The 18,408-nt window shown below is 41.1% G+C and overlaps 5 protein-coding genes across 7 annotated transcripts in view; 3 read left to right on the top strand and 2 right to left on the bottom strand.

Annotated features, from left to right (window-relative positions):
- LOC116930644 overlaps positions 1 to 18,408 on the top strand; it is a 22,808-nt gene continuing 4,400 nt past the window's right edge. For 2 of the 3 annotated variants that reach the window (XM_032938035.2, XM_045178732.1), the window contains exons 1-2: positions 17,111 to 17,240; positions 17,307 to 17,405. In XM_032938035.2, the coding sequence (XP_032793926.1) occupies positions 17,217 to 17,240; positions 17,307 to 17,405 (123 nt within the window). In that variant the 5' untranslated portion in view covers positions 17,111 to 17,216. Of the gene's footprint in view, positions 151 to 216; positions 310 to 1,311; positions 1,467 to 1,564; positions 1,756 to 1,827; positions 2,188 to 2,271; positions 2,542 to 5,308; positions 5,313 to 17,110; positions 17,241 to 17,306; positions 17,406 to 18,408 lie in introns of those variants that run through there. The other variant, XM_045178731.1, reaches the window with a different exon arrangement.
- Positions 4,632 to 7,003, top strand: LOC123475726. Its single transcript, XM_045178736.1, has 5 exons — positions 4,632 to 4,790; positions 4,865 to 4,969; positions 5,980 to 6,134; positions 6,209 to 6,372; positions 6,447 to 7,003. Exons 1-5 carry the CDS (start codon positions 4,713 to 4,715, stop codon positions 6,716 to 6,718), a joined length of 774 nt encoding a protein of 257 aa, XP_045034671.1. The 5' UTR covers positions 4,632 to 4,712; the 3' UTR covers positions 6,719 to 7,003.
- The window catches only part of LOC116930618 (probable serine/threonine-protein kinase ireA), a 23,709-nt gene continuing 12,820 nt past the window's right edge, over positions 7,520 to 18,408 (bottom strand). The window contains exons 6-7 of the mRNA XM_045178730.1: positions 7,826 to 7,967; positions 7,520 to 7,694 (exon numbers count right to left, since the gene is read on the bottom strand). Of these exons, the coding sequence (XP_045034665.1) occupies positions 7,657 to 7,694; positions 7,826 to 7,967 (180 nt within the window). The 3' untranslated portion in view covers positions 7,520 to 7,656. The remainder of the gene's footprint in view (positions 7,695 to 7,825; positions 7,968 to 18,408) is intronic.
- On the bottom strand, positions 7,970 to 16,804 carry LOC116930616 (nose resistant to fluoxetine protein 6). Its single transcript, XM_045178728.1, is given in 12 exon segments — positions 7,970 to 8,180; positions 8,249 to 8,338; positions 8,341 to 8,499; positions 8,563 to 8,713; positions 8,716 to 8,760; positions 8,820 to 8,958; positions 9,029 to 9,222; positions 9,290 to 9,324; positions 9,401 to 9,701; positions 9,764 to 10,064; positions 10,131 to 10,596; positions 16,151 to 16,804. Coding segments are annotated over 12 exon segments (2,244 nt in total). The 5' UTR covers positions 16,464 to 16,804; the 3' UTR covers positions 7,970 to 8,130.
- Positions 10,747 to 14,012, top strand: LOC116925902. Its single transcript, XM_045178725.1, has one exon. It carries the CDS (start codon positions 10,747 to 10,749, stop codon positions 13,366 to 13,368), a length of 2,622 nt encoding a protein of 873 aa, XP_045034660.1. The 3' UTR covers positions 13,369 to 14,012.

Below are 18,408 nucleotides of genomic sequence, written 5' to 3' on the forward strand. Positions count from 1 at the left end.
GTACTGATTTCACGGGGAAAACCGCTGCTATCACGTCAGTCGTTCTTCATATAAATTTCCTTGTCTTAACTATATGAAAGCAGTAGGCGTTTTACGTCGATGGGGTTCAGTCATTTTTAAACAATAATGTGCAGTGCGACAAACAACCAGGTCCGTGTATAAATTTATTCCTAAATCCATGCGTCTTATATTAACGTCACCTTTTTGAAAATACAGAAGGCAATACAAACTGCACAGAAGACTCGTTCTTCCGTACTGCTTTGCATTAGTTTAGTGTCACTCTTCCCATTCGTACACGGGTTGGAAATTGTAAGTTGACTATAACAATTGCCATTTATAGACTATTCTTATTCGTTGAAAGTGACTTCACTAGAAGCTCAGCATGTTAAACGCGATAATGTAAAGAACAAGTTGTGTTTTAACGTTATACAGCGTAAATAAATAACCTCCGGTTTTCAGCCTTCGAATAGTAGACCTACGTTCAACGAAAATTATAGTTCAAATTTTGGAACCCGATCCTCGCGATTCTGAACTTGATGGAGCAATCCGTTTTTTTCTACGACGCACCGTTCAAGAGGAGATAAGAGTTCCCCAATTATAGCGTGGGGGGTTGCCACATCGAGCCTAATAAGAGCCGCTAAGGCTTCGGTTGGTACTTTCGTACGTATCCTCAGGGATAATTCTCTACTTATAAAAAGCATGTATTTCTTCATTTCCCACTAAAGAGAAAATCAAAGTGAAATAATGTGTTCTTCTCCTAGATTTTGTACCATAGTTAACATTTTTAATAATGTAGAACAAAGGCGTTTTCCCACTCGAGCTCGTTTCTTCTATTCTACCTAAGAATACTAAGGATTCCAATACATTATAGTGTAACGAAAGATCCTTGAAAGAGCCCAAAACATAAAAAAAACTGAAGATCCTCGTTGTCACATTCTATCTGGGAGTTGTTTAAAACCCGAGTAAAAATTATACAAAACTTTTATACAATTTTGATGAGTTTAGGAAAGGGAGCCTGAATAGGCCGCCATATCGTTGGCCATTGTAGCTTCGAGAACTTTCTATGTAGAAATTCTAGGCGAAAATGATAGTGCCTATCAGGTAACGGGTGATACAATTTTGATGCACGAAATTCCATTGGTTAGACCTGTGTACCAAATAAAAAAAGCAATGACAGAAGAAATGATAACCAAATCCATTTCTACGTTGTTACATAAAACGATTTTTTTAAATCCAGCAATTCTAAATTGTAATAACCGATTGCTATTTATTAATTGTTTATTTTATTTATTTTCCTTTTGGCACGAAAAGTGTCGCGAAGATGCGGAGTGCTTGACTCAAGGAACCTACTGTCTTCAGGGCTTTTGCGATGGGCACTGCATTCCTTGTCAGCAATTTCTCCGGAACCCCCCTTATTCTGGGGACTGCGCTAAGCATGAAGAAGACTGTGGTTCTTGTCTCCCAAAGTAGGCCTATAATCAATCAATTTGCATCTCTCTGTGCTGATATTATATATATATATATATACCAATTTACCTTTAAACACTATTACTTTTTGGGTTAGTACGGTTGCTGAAGAATTGGTAGGGATGCGTCACGCTTTTCGGTGCAAAAAGGTTGACGAGTTTATTCCGGCAATAAACACGCAGCAGCCTTTTACCATACCCGAATGGCTTACTTGGACGCTCAGCGTTGTTGCCGTGTTATTGACGGTCACAGTGGCCACCCTTTACATGACGCACAAAAAAAATTCATGTGTGCTCAAAGTTAGCGAATTTATAATACGCCTCGTTGTTGCTCATCGTCGTTTGCCAAATGAATTCTTAGTTTCCCGCCATGATCAGTTGTTTGGAATGTCATCACCTACTCCAGAGAGGAATGTAACTGAAATAGAGATGGAAAGAGACCCACTTTACAATCCTGATTGGCAAAATGAAGATGAGATGATACAGCCTTTTACAATAGACGTGCGGCCGAATGAAGAACGACCTTTGATGGAGCGTGTGAATCATGTTCAAGCTCAGCCAATGAACGATCCGTTTGGCAGTAATTTGGGGGAGAATTTGAATCCTTCTGCACACAGATTGCTTTCGGATGAACCATCCCATTCAGAAGGAAGCGCGAACAATGACGTATTAACTGGGGTGAACGAAGGTGTAACAGTAGAACTTTCCAATTATCGAAACGGTAAGCCATCTAGATTTTTTGTTCTTACGTTTAGCTGAAAGTTTCATGACTTCTATAAATGACTGACTGAAAATAATTTTGTAGAAACAAGAAATCAAGAGCCTATGAATCAAAGGGAACCACCATCCATTCTACCTTCGCCCACTTTGCCAACTTCCGATGGTGTCCCTTTTTCCATCGAAATAGAACCGAATGGCTCGGATAAGGGATCGGGGAAAGAAAGCGGGGATAAGTGCTACGAGGATATAAAATTTTGGTTTCTACTAAAGATTAAAAGAATAATTCCCAGGGCAGTAGGACGCGAGAATAACAACGCGAACAGCGAATAAGAATGTTGAGTAAATTCCATATACAGTCGCGGCTGAAAGTTTCTTTACGTGTAGCTCAAAACCCACATTTTTACTGTGTATTTGCGGATGGTATGAGCCTATGGCAGATGTTGAGATACCTTATTTGTTATTATTATTATTTTTTAACCCGCTACCCTTCCACTAATATTCATTTAACTTTTTTTCTCAATTTCAATTACTATTTTATCACGATGTGGCATACGGTTAACAACCCTACTAGATTTAAAGTTTTAACAATAAAGGACAAGTATTAAGCTACATTATGATTTACTTGGGAATGGAAATTTACATTCAGTCCCCTCGTTTGACTCAATCAGAAAACTCCTTCTTTATTAATTTCATTTGAGCGTGAGGTAAAAGCGGGTAATAGGGCAACGTAATTGTACGAATATGGCTGTAATGGTAGGGGGTAAAAAACAAAAAAATTGAAACAAATAAGGTATCTCAACCTCTGCCACAGGCTCATACCATCCGCTAATACACAGTAAAAAGGTGGGTTTTTGAGCTACACGTAAAGAAACTTTCAGCCGCGACTTTATCATTAAATAAGTCAGGTGGTAAAAAAAAATGAAAACATAATGCTAGTGCTGTTCCTATATACGATAGAATTGCACAAAATTAACTTTGAAAGGATTATAAGAGCTTATTCTAATAAGCTCCCAGTTATAACCCAACCCGCCTTTATTTAAGATACATAATCGTGCACTAATAATTTGAATTGTCATTTGAAATCGCAGCTGGGAAGTTGAAACTTCGTTTCAACTTGATGCGAGTTAATCAAGTGTCGCTCTAAATTCACAGACAAAAAGTATTGCTCCTATGATAAGGCCCCGTCGGCTCACGTCACGAAAATACCGCAAAAGACTCCCTCGTAAGCTTTGGTGTTTGCACGTTCAACTCAAGGGCATAGCTATTCTTGTTTGAAATAAGATTTTCTTGTGGGGGGTTTCGACACGCGGTATTAGGAAAAACGTGCGTGAAGTAGTTGACCAGCTCAGCTAGCTTTCTCATGAACGGCTACTTTATTTTGTCTTTTTTTTGTAATAATGAACAAATGACAATATTGAAATACACTGTTTTTTAAAGTTTCACGCCCAACAATGGAAACTGTATTATTATTTTTTACTGCTAAATCTAAACAAAGAAAACATGTTGCAAATTTTGCCACCTTCAGGAAATATTCTTTCTGACGGATACATTTTTAAATAAAAATTTTTGTCTACCTTATCAAAAGCTGAGCCAATATCATAATACACGAGGAAGCTTATTAGGCTTCGAATCCTGGTTCCGATTTTTCATGCGTCTCCATTTCCATATTTCAACATTGAAATCAAAAATTTTTTCAGGCCGCTGTATTACATAGCGTACAAAACAGTTATTAATATTATTTTTTTTTCATTTTCTTTTATTTAAGTAATTTATTTTAAATTCAAAAACGCCATATTAAAAATCAAATGCTAAAAGCGCTAGTTGACTATAGCCAACAGGTGGTGACTGAGTGCACCAGTGCTTGTTGGCTGATATTTTAGGCCATTGCAGTTGAGAAATGGAATCATTTGAGCCCCGCTAAAATGGAATACGCTTCTTGTATAATAAAGCGCTCCAGTATTCTCCAATTGACTAGTCCAATAAATAGTACTCTATACGTCAGTGACCGTAAATGCCTCCCATTTTTTGTCGATACAACTGGGGAAATTGAATTCATCAAAAACTGAGACTGGCTTCTTGACCACGACAAGAGAAAATTAAAGAGAACGACTGCAAACGTAATTCTAAAGATTTTAGTTGGGGCTCCAAACAGTTGGCTCAGTAGCTGACAAAAATGTACTCTATCAGCGTTTTTCCTTTGGTAGTTACATTTAATTGGTTATCGGACGACAGCACTGCATCGCATCAAGCGATATCCATCTCCTATAGTGTTGTTCCATTTCTAACATTTGCCACCGCTTCTTTTGAACGCTGTAGTCAGCATCAGGTGATGCAATTGCAGATCTACCAATGAATGAATAAGATGTTCCTACGCGACGTAATCGCGAGAAAATCTTTTTTTTTTTTATTCCTTTATCTTTGGACACGGTTAGTAAGGAAATAGGTGTGGGAGCTGGATTACTATCTGTTATTATTCACGCGAGCAATTGGCATGCAATCTGTCAGGATACATTCAAACCATACAACATGCATAAAAGTGGAAGTTCAAATCGGCGATATTTCATTCACGCGACAACATCGGTGGAAAACGCAACAGCCAACCAGGTCTGCGTATAGATTTCTTTCTAAATCCAAGAATGCTCATGTGTTTTAATGACGTCATCTATTTGAAAGTACAGATGGGAATTCCAACTGTACCGAAGATTCGTTTTTCCCTGCTGCCTTGGATTTGCTTCCTAGTGCTACAATTCTCATTCGGCCACGCATCGGAAGCTGTAAGCCAAGTAACAATTGCCATTTATACTTTTTGTTAAGAATTTCTTCATTAGAAGCTTTGCATGTCAAACGCTATTGTAAAGAAAAGTTTTCTTTTAACGTTATAGACTTATAATACGTATGTATGTATTTTTCCATTTCCTACTAAAGAGAGAAATCCGAACCTTACTAAAAACTTTACAAAATTTTTATGCAAAATTCGATGAGTTACAGAAAAGTAGAAGCCTTTTTGTTGGCTGTTGTATCTTTCGAGAACGTTCTGAGCGACAATCTTCTAGAATGGCGGGAAAACGAAGCAACCAGAGGAGGGGGAGGGGGAAAACGAAAATGGTTTCTCATTTTTCAAGACCAAGAATACCGGAACCGGTATTCCGGATCCGGACCAAGAATACCGGAAAGTAGGTAGACCTATTATTCATGCCGCTGCTAAATACCTTTCATCTTTCAAAATTGCAGTGGCACTAAAGTTTTCCCGCCATTCCGAGGGGGCATATATTTATTGATGCGAGTGTACTTCTAGAATCTTCTAGAATCTAGAATCTTTCTAGAACTTTTAGAACATCAAGCGAGGATGAAACTGTCTCAGTTTTTCGAGATAAGGTGATGGGTGCCATTATAGCACCTCTTAACCATGTACCGTAAAACCAACAATAGAACAGACAACAACAACAAAATAATGCACAAGTCTGTATTTTAAGAAACATCAATTTCCAATTTTTACAACAAATAGTAGTTTCAAAGAACTTTCGGTAATTAAAAATGAAAAAGTGGATTTTTTCTAGAACTTTCTATGCAGAACATCTAAAGAAAATTAAAGTGTCCCAATAGTTCAAGGCACGATAATGGGTGCAATACCACACGAAATTTCATTGGTCATTTATAAAACAAAATGGATGACAGGACATATGAAAACAAAATCCGTTTCTCCGTTTTACAAAAAGTGATAAAAAAAATAGTAATTATGAATTGTAATGGCAGATTGATTTCATTTTGGGTACATTCTTTCTGGCACAAAAAGTGTCGCGAGGATTCAGAATCCTTGACCCAAGGTACCTACTGCCTTGATGGTTCTTGTGGCGGACGATGCATTCCTTGTCAAGACTTCCTGAGACAACCATTATCTTCTATTGATTGTGCCAAGCGTGAAGAAGACTGTGGCCATTGCCTCAATGGGTAATCGTTCAATTTGCATCTCTCTGTACAGATGTTACCAGTTGACCTTTAAACACTATTACTTTTTGAGTCAGAACTGTTTCTGAAGAACTGCCGGAAATGCACCGTGTCTTTCGGGGTAAAAAGGTTGCGAAGGTATCCATTCAGTCTTTTACCATATTCGGATGGACTATTCGGGATTTTGTCAATTGTATATTGTCAGCCATCGTCTACATTTTTTGCGAAAAAATGTTACCAGGTAGTATGATCAAAGTCAGTGAATTCATAACGCAATCCGCTATAATAATTATCGTTTGCCTAATAAACTATTAGTTATCTGGCATTGTAAGTGCTTTGGAAAGTCACCACCTACTTCAGACAATGTAAATGGAGTAGCGGAAAGTAAGCCTTCTTTCAATCTTGATGGGAAAAATGAAGATAAGACAACACAGCCTTTAACATTGAACGTGCAGCCTAATGAAGAACGATCAGAAAACCCCCCAGAGCGCGTGATGAATAATATTAAAGCTTCAACCCCTTTGCCGATATCAAACAGTGTCGCTTATTCCATCGAAGAAGAACCGGGTGGCTCGGAAAATGGATAAGAAGAACATAACGGAGAAAGCTGCAACGAGCAATTGCCATTGGAAATTGTTGTTTTGTCGTAAGCTGAAACAAAGTTTCGTGGTATGAAATGGGATGTGACACAATGTTAGTTGATAACACGTGTCTCTAAATTCACGGATAAACAGCGTTTGCGATTTCGTTTGCGTTCCATTTTTCCCATTTCACAGACTTAATTTTAAACAACTTCGGTATTTCTTTCTTTATTGTTTCTCCTAGAATGCCGGTGTTAAACAATTATAGTGTCAATACACATCCGAATAAAATTATCTTTTAATTGATAAGACTAGCCGAACTTGAACCTTTTAAGGTGACGCGGATTCTTCTGCCGGAGACGGGGCGCTATTGTTAACGAAGAAATGGTTTCGTTCTGTTAGTCGGCGATTGCTGGATTCACCATCGTTATCTGTTGCATCGTCATCGGTAAAGACGTTCTGGTTGGTGATGCGTCTGAACACGATGTATTTCCTGAGGTAGGTTTCGCACGAAATGGTCTGCCTATATTCTTTATTCGTTATATTGCTGTTCATGATGGATTGGACGCCGTCCTCTCCTCTCAAGATCCCCTCCAGGTCACGAATGATCTTTTCATCGGGCAGCATGCCGTCATACGCGCTGGTTAAATATTCTTCTTCCATTTTCTGACACAATGCTTGAATGAAATAGGAACCTTGTATTGCGTCAGAAGATGGCACGGTATAATATATTAAGAAATAATTTAGAAACGTTGGATTCGATTATTTCACGAATTATAAATAACGCTCACCAGTACAAAAATTCCGTAAGGAAACGAAACCCGGAATAGTGGATTTAATGGTTATAAAATCCATAATAGGGGGATTCCGATTGAGTTTGTCTTCTTTGACGTTGAAGGATTTAAAGCAATTGGACATGTATTTGATAGCAGCGGATGCAGGGCTCAGCTGCACGGTAGATTCTTTGTTTCCTTTGGAATGTCTATAAATAAGAAATACAAAATTTGCATTTTTGTCCTAAGTTTGACAACGATAGAGTTAAATGCTATACAACGTCAAATTTCACTTGTATATCGTCAACTAGTCTACTACGACGAATATAAAAAATAGTACCTGATCCTGGGAAGACTAGTGGTACGACCCGTCTTTGATTCTGTTCCAATTCTCCTTGGCACGATTGAACGACGAAGATTTTCGGTTTGCCGTACAGGCTAGGACAAAAGTTGTAGGAAAATTTGTACTTGAGCTTGTTAATGTTGTAAATTACGTTTTTTATTCTTGTTTGTTGCTTTTGGAAAAATAGCTGATTCTTGTCGAATGGGGTCAACATGAACAAATCAGATTATCTAAAAAACCTGATGATCGTTTCGATTTCGCCTTGGACCCTCACTGCTCTGATTGAGATAGTGGGAGAATGCTCAACATTTTGTTTTCTCAACAGGATGATCAGCTTCCTCCGACGATTTGCCTGATTTTTTCAATAATCAGAAATTAGTCTCAGAACATCGTTACCATTTTATCTTTTGTATAAGATACTTTTTATCTTCGATGCAAATACTAGTTTTTCCAGATTCAGAAAAGATGCTTCGACCGTCACTGCTGCCACGAAAGCCAGTCCAAACGAAAACCGAAAGAAGTCGTGAACTGTTGCAACATATTATAGTAGAACTGCTTTCGTATGGCCGAATAAAAGACGTTCAGGAAATCATAGTGAATCAGGTAGACACAGTAAGTCAATCTGCCCAATGGTAGGAAGCATTTCCAAGACAGAATCCGGTTGACGAAACCTAAGCAACATAACAAGCTTATTGCGAATTTCAGTCGCAAAATGTCACGCAATCAGCTGATACCTCCATAGCCACGAGAACAGGCAAAAATGATCCAAGCTATTACGCAAGCCCAGGCAGTTCTATGCAGAGGCCCATATATTATACTGACCGTAGAACTAATATCCGGCATTTCAGATTGGTCAACATAAGGCGCCAGACCGTAAACAACCGCTATAGCCCAACGGCCGCAGACATGGTCCATCCCATTGCCGTCAACGTCTTCAATGTGCAAGTTTAAAATGTTAAGCTATTTTGAAAAATCATTTAACACTTTGTACTTTTGACAGTCGACAGGGCGATTCTTTGGTAATGTGAAGATACCACCCTGCCCAGATGCCCAGAAGATAAGGTGGGGCCCTTGTCCACGGTTTCAAATAGTAATGGTCAAAAAAATCGGACGCTGTGCCTAAATTATCTCTAAAAAAATCAATCGATTCAGGTTTAAATATTTAATTAATAAGCAAAGAAACAAGAAGATCATAAATACAGCCGGGTAGGTATATAGGCGGGAGGCAGATCATAGATAGCATAAGCGGTAAATATCGTTGCGTAGCTTATCGTAGCAACAAAGGCTAGGAAAGCAAGTCCAGCTTTTCTCCAACGCCAAAGCGGATAAATGAACAGAGGTGATAAAAGAAACAGTTGCATGTCAACCGCTAGATACCACGCTTGCCCGATGCACTGAAACAATAAAATATCGTGTGTTTTTTAAGTAGAATAAAACACTCGTTGTGGTCGGGTTCCTCACCTGATGATACGGATCCAGTGGAAACAAATTGTTTACTGAGGAAGCAATAAAAGAGGTGTTATATTCAAATAATTTCGACAATGACAAAAGGCTAATGTTTTTCAAACTTACTGTAGAGGAATTGTCTCCACCAAGAGATCCGACAGGCGTTTGACAAAAGATTGACATTGTACCAATTGGGACCGGTCCCAAGATAGACCATAAGCGTCGCAACGAAACCGAGGATGACTGCGTACACTGGCGTCAGCCTCAAATACCGATGCAAATAGAAGAGACCGACGTTGAATTTGCCTTTGGTACGATCCAGCTCGCGCAGCAGGAGAAACGAAACGAGAAGGCCGCTCATCAAAAAGAACGTGTCCACTGAAACAGATCCGTTAACAATCGTTTGCATACCCAAACCGTAAGCATCCTGCAATTTTTCAAAAATCCAAGTTAGATTCAACGTTGACATTACAGTTGCCAAGCACTTACTGTTAAAACTGCTTTGGGATTCATAGTCTTGTACGGCATCAAGCTCCACGAATGCCCTAACACGACCCAGCATGTCGAAAAGAAGCGAATACCGTGAATACAGCCAAAGTTATCTTTCGCAGACGATGCTGACACTTTCATCGATAGGATTTTCCTGCCATTGCTCAGCGTGGAGAAACAGTGTAGTGCGCTCAAGAGCTTGCCATCCGCATTGGAGTCAAAGTTTATTCCGCAGTACGTGCGGTAGGCCTCATGAATCGTGGCCAAGACAATCAGAACACCAAGAAGGCTGAGAACCACTCTGTTTTTACGAAAGGAATTTGAGTTTCAATGTTTTGTTGGTAGAAAATAATTAAAGCCATGTTACATAACGGTGACGTCGGGGCCATCTAAAATGCGTTTTTCGTCCGTGTCTTTGAAGCAATATTGCTCGTCAGTTAGAGTGACGATAGAATTGTTAGCGATGACGTAGCTCCCAACAAGTTGGGCAACTGCTTTGCCCACATCATCCGCGCTGCAAGACGATGGGAGGCAAAAACTGATACTGGGCAAGACAAACGTGTAAGGTCCAACCCCAGACATTTTGGGTTCAACCCGATCGGATCCCAGTAGTTGACCCAGGATTTGGAATATTGTTATGAAGTTGCTTCGTTCGTCATACTCTTCGTCAGGCGATATTCTCGAAATGATGTCCGTCTGGTTGACCGGAGCATTTTTGAAAAATACTTTACAATATTGTCCGTTGAAAACTGGCGCGCGAACGGCCTTGCATTCATCAAATAGTCCATCGGCTTGAAAATTGAGGGCTCCAAATAATCCCGGTGGCAATTGTGCTACGAAATGAAATTTCGTTAGACCCTAAGGGTGTAGACACAATATATTTTAGCTTTTTAAAGAAAAAAACAAATGAACAACCGTTCCCTTCCTAATACCTGAATACGCCCCCTTTTACTCAGACTTATTTTAGCTCTTACACAGTAAAGATGTCGGCACCTGGAAATTTTAGAGACAGGCGTAGAGACGACTGGTTTGATCCACGTGCCGTTAGTTTAGCTAATATGGAGCAAGAGAGAGATTTGTTGGAACGCTCTCGTTTTCGTGATCGCCGTGAATATTACGATTCACGTTTCCAGGAAAGGGAACGGTCGCCCTTGCGCACAGCGCCGAGTGATTTTTATCGTGACCGACCTTACTTTGCCCCCATTCATGGTCGTTATGATCAAGATTATGGCAGAATTGGACCGGTTTACGGTTTTGACCAACAGGATCTGTACGCTCAAGATGGTGGTAGAGGTGTATGGAGCGGTAGGGCAAGATTCGGTTCGCGTCGAGACAGTTTTGAGGCAGTCTACGACCAGGTAGATGATAGGCGATACAGCGAAAGGGATCGTGATCCCCGTCGGGATATTGAGGAACACGGTTGTTCGCCAATATTCAGTGGGCATGGCGTGGACTACGGGCGACCACAAGAAGAGGACGAGGTGGAGGAAGTAGTTATAGATGATCATGAAGATCAAGATCGTCTACAAAAGTTCTTTAACCGTCCTTGGCGGCCAAGCAACCGAAGACCAGAAAGTTTGGCTGGACCGTCAGCGGCCGAGTCACCGGCACGATCCGTTTCGCCAGGACCAGGCCCATCAAAAGCTCAAACCCCGGAGCCAAGCAGTCAGCTAGCGAGTGTTAGTGTCGAGCCTACGCCATTGATCGTACCACAAGAAGTAAGTGAAGCGCTATCGAACTGGTTGACGAAGGGCGTGTCAACGGACGAGTCCAAGGCTATTTCCAAGAGGACTCCGCTAGAATTCGCAGATAAAGAGTTTTCGTTGAAACCCCCGAAACTTGATGGTTACATGTACAGGCGGGCAAAAGACAAAGGGAAGCTGAAAGCAGTGAATGCATCAGAAGAAGCGCTGATCACGACACAGCTGAAGATTATGGACATAGGTGCACCACTTATTGATCTGTATACCCGCATTCTTTCGCTCGGTGAGGGAGAAACGGAGAGAAAAGCCCAGGACTTGGTGCAAGATGCATTACGGCAGTGGTCACGTGCTTATCACCACGTTACTCGTCAGAGAAGACGATCGGTGGTTGGTTTAGTGGAACCGAGTTTTGATTTTTTGACGGCCGATCCTGATGCGTTCGCGCCCGGAAAGGAGGCTCGCGAGCTCCTTTTTACGGGAAAGTTCCTAGAGTCGATGCTTAAAGAGGCATCACAGGACGCAACACTGGCAAGAACCTCAAGGACCAAAACGAGTTTCAGGTCAAGAGGAAATGGGTCAGCAGACCATTTTCAGTCAGCATCGCGCCACCCCTTCGTGTTACGTCCAAGGAAGACTAGAGAGCAGCTACCGCAAAGAACTGCAAGTGAAAGGGGACGACCGGCAGGAGCCAGTTCATGGTTGCGAGGGGGGCAAAGGTACGTTTTTATTCCCCACTGTATGTCTCCCAAATACCCGTCAGAAGAGCATGTGGGTGCTAGGTTAATAGCTTTTGCGGGTCGTTGGAAAGGGATAACAGACGATCGATGGATTTTGGAGAGTGTAGCGCATGGTGTAAAGCTTGATTTCGTTTCTTCACCTACTCAGGATAAAATTCCGTCTCCCGTTATCATGTCTAGGGAAATGATCGCCGTAGGTGACAAAGAGGTGGGGGATCTTGTAAGAAAACGGGCGGTCAGAGAAATCACAGACGGGTCGGGGGGATTCGTGTGTTCGTTGTTTTTAATTCCCAAAAAGTCGGGAGGGTTTAGGCCTATAGTTAATTTAAAGCCTTTAAACCAGTTCATTCGATATGAGCACTTTAAGATGGAGAATTTGGAATCGGCGCGGTTTCTTTTGAGAAAAGGGGATTGGATGGTGAAACTGGATTTGAAGGACGCCTACCTTACCGTACCCGTTTGCCCATCTCATCAAAAGTTTTTGCGTTTTCAGTGGAAGGGGCGTTTATTTCAATTTACATGTCTGGCCTTTGGTCTCGCACCAGCGCCAAGAATTTTCACAAAAATTCTCAAGGTCGTAGTGGGTTTCTTGAGAAAAAAAGGTTTAAGGCTTATCATATATTTGGATGACATTTTGATTTTGAATGTATCTGAAGAGCGCACGTTAAGGGACGTTAAGGTAACTATCCGTTTACTAAAACAGCTAGGTTTTTTGATAAATTGGGGGAAATCCGTGCTGGTCCCTACTCAAAAGTTGGAATATCTGGGGCTCGTAATAGACTCGGTTCGATTGTCCTTTGCCTTACCCAACGCCAAGGTAACGGCAGTCAAGAAAATGTGCGAGACGGCGCTTGCGGCGAGATCGACTTCATTGAGAGAAGTAGCGTCGCTCATGGGCAATTTTACTTGGGCGATCCCAGCGATCCCTTTTGCACAGTCGCATTACCGTAGACTTCAGCGATTCTACATTCGACTGGCTCAAGCGGCCAATTTCAATTTGAAAAGTAGATGCTTACTTTCGGAGGAAGCGCGGAAGGATCTGGAATGGTGGGTGAATAATCTGAGCAAAGCGCAAGATAAGGTCTTCTTTCCTAACACCCCAGATCTAGAGATTTATACTGATGCGTCGCTATCAGGGTGGGGTGCATGCTGTAATGAGGTATAGACACGAGGTTCATGGACGTTATCAGATTCAAGAAAACATATAAATGAGCTGGAATTATTGGCGGCGTATTTTGCGGTACAGGCGTTTGCGGCTGTTTCTAAAAAAATCTCAATTCGGGTTTATTTGGATAACTCCACAGCGGTAGCCTATATTAATCACGGTGGGGGTTCTCGTTCTCAAGCGCTAACTGAAATATCGTCTCAACTTACAACTTGGTGTGAGGATCGCAGCATATCACTGGAAGCGGTTCATTTAGCAGGCAAGTTAAATTCAATTGCTGACGCAGAATCACGGGCCGGGCCGGATTCCGGCGATTGGAAGTTGGATCCGCTTGTGTTCAATCGTATTCAAGATCTATGGCCGTCAGTCGTTGACGCTTTTGCGACACCGTGGAACGCGCAACTGCCATCATTTATTTCCTGGCATCCGCAGCCGGGTGCGATGGCAACAAACGCTTTTTCGGTTAATTGGGAAGGGTTATTTGTCTATTGTTTTCCCCCATTTGCCTTAATTTTCAAATGCCTCGATAAGATCAGACGCGAAAAGGCATTAGTTGTTTTCGTTTGTCCAGTTTGGATAGGCCAGCCATGGTTCCCATTATTGCTGGAGCTTTCTTGCGACGTTCCTCGTCTTCTTGTGCCGTCTCAAAGTCTATTGAAATCAGTGCTGGACGAAGATCACCCGCTTACACAAACCGGTGCGCTGCACTTAGCCGTATGGAGGCTGTCAGGCGACAGTATCTTGAACGAGGCTTTTCGACGACAGTGGTTGAACTACTCATGGCCGGAAATAGGCCCAACACACATGCCGCTTACGAGTCGGCATGGCGAAATTGGGTGGATTGGTGCATGGGAAGGGGTGCGAATCCCTTTTCAGTCATTATAGCGAACATTTTGGAATTTTTAGCAAGTTTACAATCGTCAGGTAAATCATATAGTTCTATTAATATTCATCGGTCGATGCTATCGACCACATTAAAACCGGCAGAAGGGATACCCATAGGCGAACATCCGGAGGTAGTAAGATTGCTGAAAGGCTGTTACAATCGGAATCCACCACGTCCAAAATACAGCGCTACATGGGATTCGAATCAGGTTATTGCCTTCGTTTCGACGTTAGGGGAGAACGATTCTTTATCATTATATTTTCTGGCGACAAAAATGGTTACGTTGATCGCACTGGCGACGCTCATGCGAGTGTCAGAAATAGCAGCGATCGGATTAAAATCGGTAGTATTCAGCCAGAACGGCGTTAGATTCGCGTTGGAAACACCAAGGAAAGCTCAGAGAAATGGACCGATGCAGTCATTTTCAATAACATCGTGTCCAGAATCAAAGATTTGCCCAGTAGCGGCAATTGCAGAGTACATAAAGCGTACCAGTAAGTTTCGAGCGGATCAGAATAGCGACAAATTAGTTATAGCCGCGATCGCCCCGCACAAGCCAGTGTCATCGAACACGGTGAGTCGATGGATAAAATGTTTCTTAAAGAGCGCTGGAATTAATACCGAGATGTTTGGAGCACATTCAACTAGAAGCGGCGCGCTTCTAAAGCGGCGAAAAGTGGGATATCATTGGGAGCAATTTTACGAGCGGGAAGCTGGGCTCAGGAATCGACATTCGGAAGATTTTACAATCGTTCGGCAGAGCCAACGGTTGAATCGGCGGTCTTCGGGCAAACACACAATTAAAACAACCTACAAAGTCACCCTTAGGGTCTAACGAAATTTCATTTCGTAGCACAATTGTAAATTACCAGAGGGATCGTGTAACGATCCCGAAAGGTAATTATAATTGTGCAAGAGATAAATGAAGAGACGACCCTAAGGGTCCGTCTCCCGCCCAAACCCACCCTGGCTTCATTTATGGAAAATTGAATTATGGTTTGATAGCCGTCGACCTTTCACATTATTATTTGTTTTAGAGTTAATCAAGCAAGAAAGCCCAGAGGTTTCAGCGGCGGCAGTGGTCATGGCTGGAATCAGGCCAGCGATCGCCCAGCAGGGCAGCTTCATGGCTAATTAACCCCCAATCCGAGAGAGCGGCTATAGAAGAAACTCATGTGTTTTGTTTTGTCAATGTTTGATGGCCACTACTCTTTGTTGATTTTCATTTCTGTATGGACAGAGTTTTTTTATCCTGTCAGGAAAATTGTCAGGTTTTTTCTCTGATCCGCCAAATATTCAGTGAAAATGCTGTGTTGTTTATGTTTTGTTTTTGGTTTACAAACCCCTAATGAAATAAGTCTGAGTAAAAGGGGGCGTATTCAGGTATTAGGAAGGGAACGGTTGTTCATTTGTTTTTTTCTTTAAAAAGCTAAAATATATTGTGTCTACACCCTTAGGGTCGTCTCTTCATTTATCTCTTGCACAATTATAATTACCTTTCGGGATCGTTACACGATCCCTCTGGTAATTTACAATTGCCCTGATGACTCTTGCACTGTCAAAATTATCTTAACACTGCGTTTACCGTTTATATAACGAACGTAAGATTCATATACCATTAACTCGTACCAAACTAATATGAGATATGGGAACAGCTTAATCTTTGGTGACGAGATAACATATAGGACTACATATAGTTTCACACAATGCCCTACACCGAACAATAACGAAACAAGTCTATATTATTTGCCTCTATTGTTGCCTAGACGTTTACTATTCTATATACACTTTTAGGAGACGAGTTGGAATGAGAAAAAAGGCAAGTCGTTTAAACGATACGAATATAATACAACGTATACTATATAGGTCATGGAAAATTATTTGATTGTGACTTACTCTGCAAGGCCCATAGACTTCGGTTAACATAGAGGTTATGAACGTAGAATTGGCTGTCTTCAATACATTGCTGGCTGATATTTTTGGCAACTGCAGTCGGGAAGTGAGATGACTTAAGCGCCGCTAAAATGTTATGAAATAGACCTCTTGTATCATAAAAGTCTTCAGTTGCCTTCAACTGTTCTGCGACAACGATAGCATATGCCTCCCATCTTTGGTCTACTACTGGTGGAATGGAATTCAATAAGAATTGAGACTGGATTTCTGTCAACAAAAAAAGAAAGTTGAGGAGAATGCTGGTTGCAAATTTCATGGTAGGGATTCTAATTGAAGCTCTAAACGGGTTGCTACACGACTGACGACTGTATTGAAATAATAGCTATATAGGTCTATTTATATATAAGCTCCGAACAATTATTCAAATCTTGAGCAGGATTCAGGCATATTCAAAACGATCAACGACAATCTCGTTCTTGCCACCTCTGACAGCTTTTGCCCTTAAATTTTTTTCATTGGTTATTGGGCGATAACACTGATATTGCACCACATCACGCAATATAGCATAGTCTACCCTCCTGTATCTGTTCAGCTTTAATATTTCTTTACACTGGATTTTATTTCATTTGAAATTTAATTAATTTTTAATTAATTAAAAATTATACGTGTTTTTTTACCTTTTATTGTGCGTTTTCATCAATACCTTTTGTAGGCTAAACGAATCGTATGAATATTATGTTCCTTTTCTGTACTGGAAAAAGCGCAATAATTCCAATGGCCTTTTTAACCAGTCTGCAACGGGTTATTAAAACTTTTTTTTCACCAAATCAATTTAGGGAGTTAAATAAAACCAGGATAGATATTACACTCGTGTCGTTGTACAAAGACCACAATCTTTGGTAAGCAATAAAGGTTTTTTTTTTATCTATTTGATACCAAAGGGCGGTATTAAAAAAATTACTTTTTACCTTTCGGATTTCACGGAGAAAACCGCTGCTATCTCGTCAGTCGTTCTTTATATAAATCTTCTTGTTTTACGTCGATGGGGTTTAGTCATTTTTAAACAATAATGTGCAGTGCGACAAACAACCAGGTCAGTGCATAAATTTATTCCTAAATCCATGCGTCTTATATTAACGTCACCTTTTTGAAAATACAGAAGGCAATACAAACTGCACAGAAGACTCGTTCTTCCGTACTGCTTTGCATTTGTTTCTTCACTGTGTCACTCTCCCCATTCGTACACGGGTTGGAAACTGTAAGTTGACTATAACAATTGCCATTTATAGACTATTCTTATTCGTTGAAAGTAACTTCACTAGAAACTCAGCATGTTAAACGCGATATTGTAAATAACAAGTTGTGTTTTAACGTTATACAGCGTAAATAAATAACCTCCGGTTTTCAGCCTTCGGATAGTAGACCTACGTTCAACGAAAATTATAGTTCAAATTTTTGAACCCGATCCTCGCAATTCTGAACTTGATGGAGCAATCCGTTTTTTTTCTACGACGCACCGTTCAAGAAGAGATAAGAGTTCCCCAGTTATAGCCTGGGGGGTTGCCACATCGAGCTTAATAAGAGCCGCTAAGCCTTCGGGCTTCGGTTGGTACTTTCGTACTATAGGGCTCGGCCCCGTGTCCAATGGGTAGGCATTTGGGCGAATGGGTAGGTCTTCTCGGCAAAAAAATTTGATCCGGTGGGTAACGGTTCCTAAGACTTTGTGCCCACTACCTACCCGGGTACCATGTGGGTAACACAATTTCGAAAACCGTTTCCATTACCCGGGTTCAAAACCCGGATATCCCTGATTTCCTACCCGATTACCCGAGTTTTCCCCTGAAATCAAGTGACGCCCTTTGAATTTCCCGCCACAAAAAATTTATTTTTGCTACCCTCCCTTTTAATTTAACTTGGGGCTTTGCAAGCCGCCATTTTCCAAGATGGCGGTGGGTATACCCGGTTTGCCCATCAAATCCGCCCAGCCTACCCGCTTTGGCAAATAGGCTACCCGGATCGCCCATGGGCGACTATTTTTGGTGACGATCCGCGGGTAACCCGGGTTTTCGAGAACCGGGGCCGAGCCCTATTTCGTACATATCCTCAGGGATAATTCTCTACTTATAGAAAGCATGTATACAGTATTTCTTCATTTCCCACTAAAGAGAAAATCCGAGTGAAATAATGTGTTCTTCTCACAGATTTTGTACCATAGTTAAAATTTTAATTAATGTAGAACAAAGGCGTTTTCCCACTCGAGC

This window comes from Daphnia magna, linkage group LG9, assembly GCF_020631705.1.
Source record: "Daphnia magna isolate NIES linkage group LG9, ASM2063170v1.1, whole genome shotgun sequence".
Taxonomy (NCBI): domain Eukaryota; kingdom Metazoa; phylum Arthropoda; class Branchiopoda; order Diplostraca; family Daphniidae; genus Daphnia; species Daphnia magna.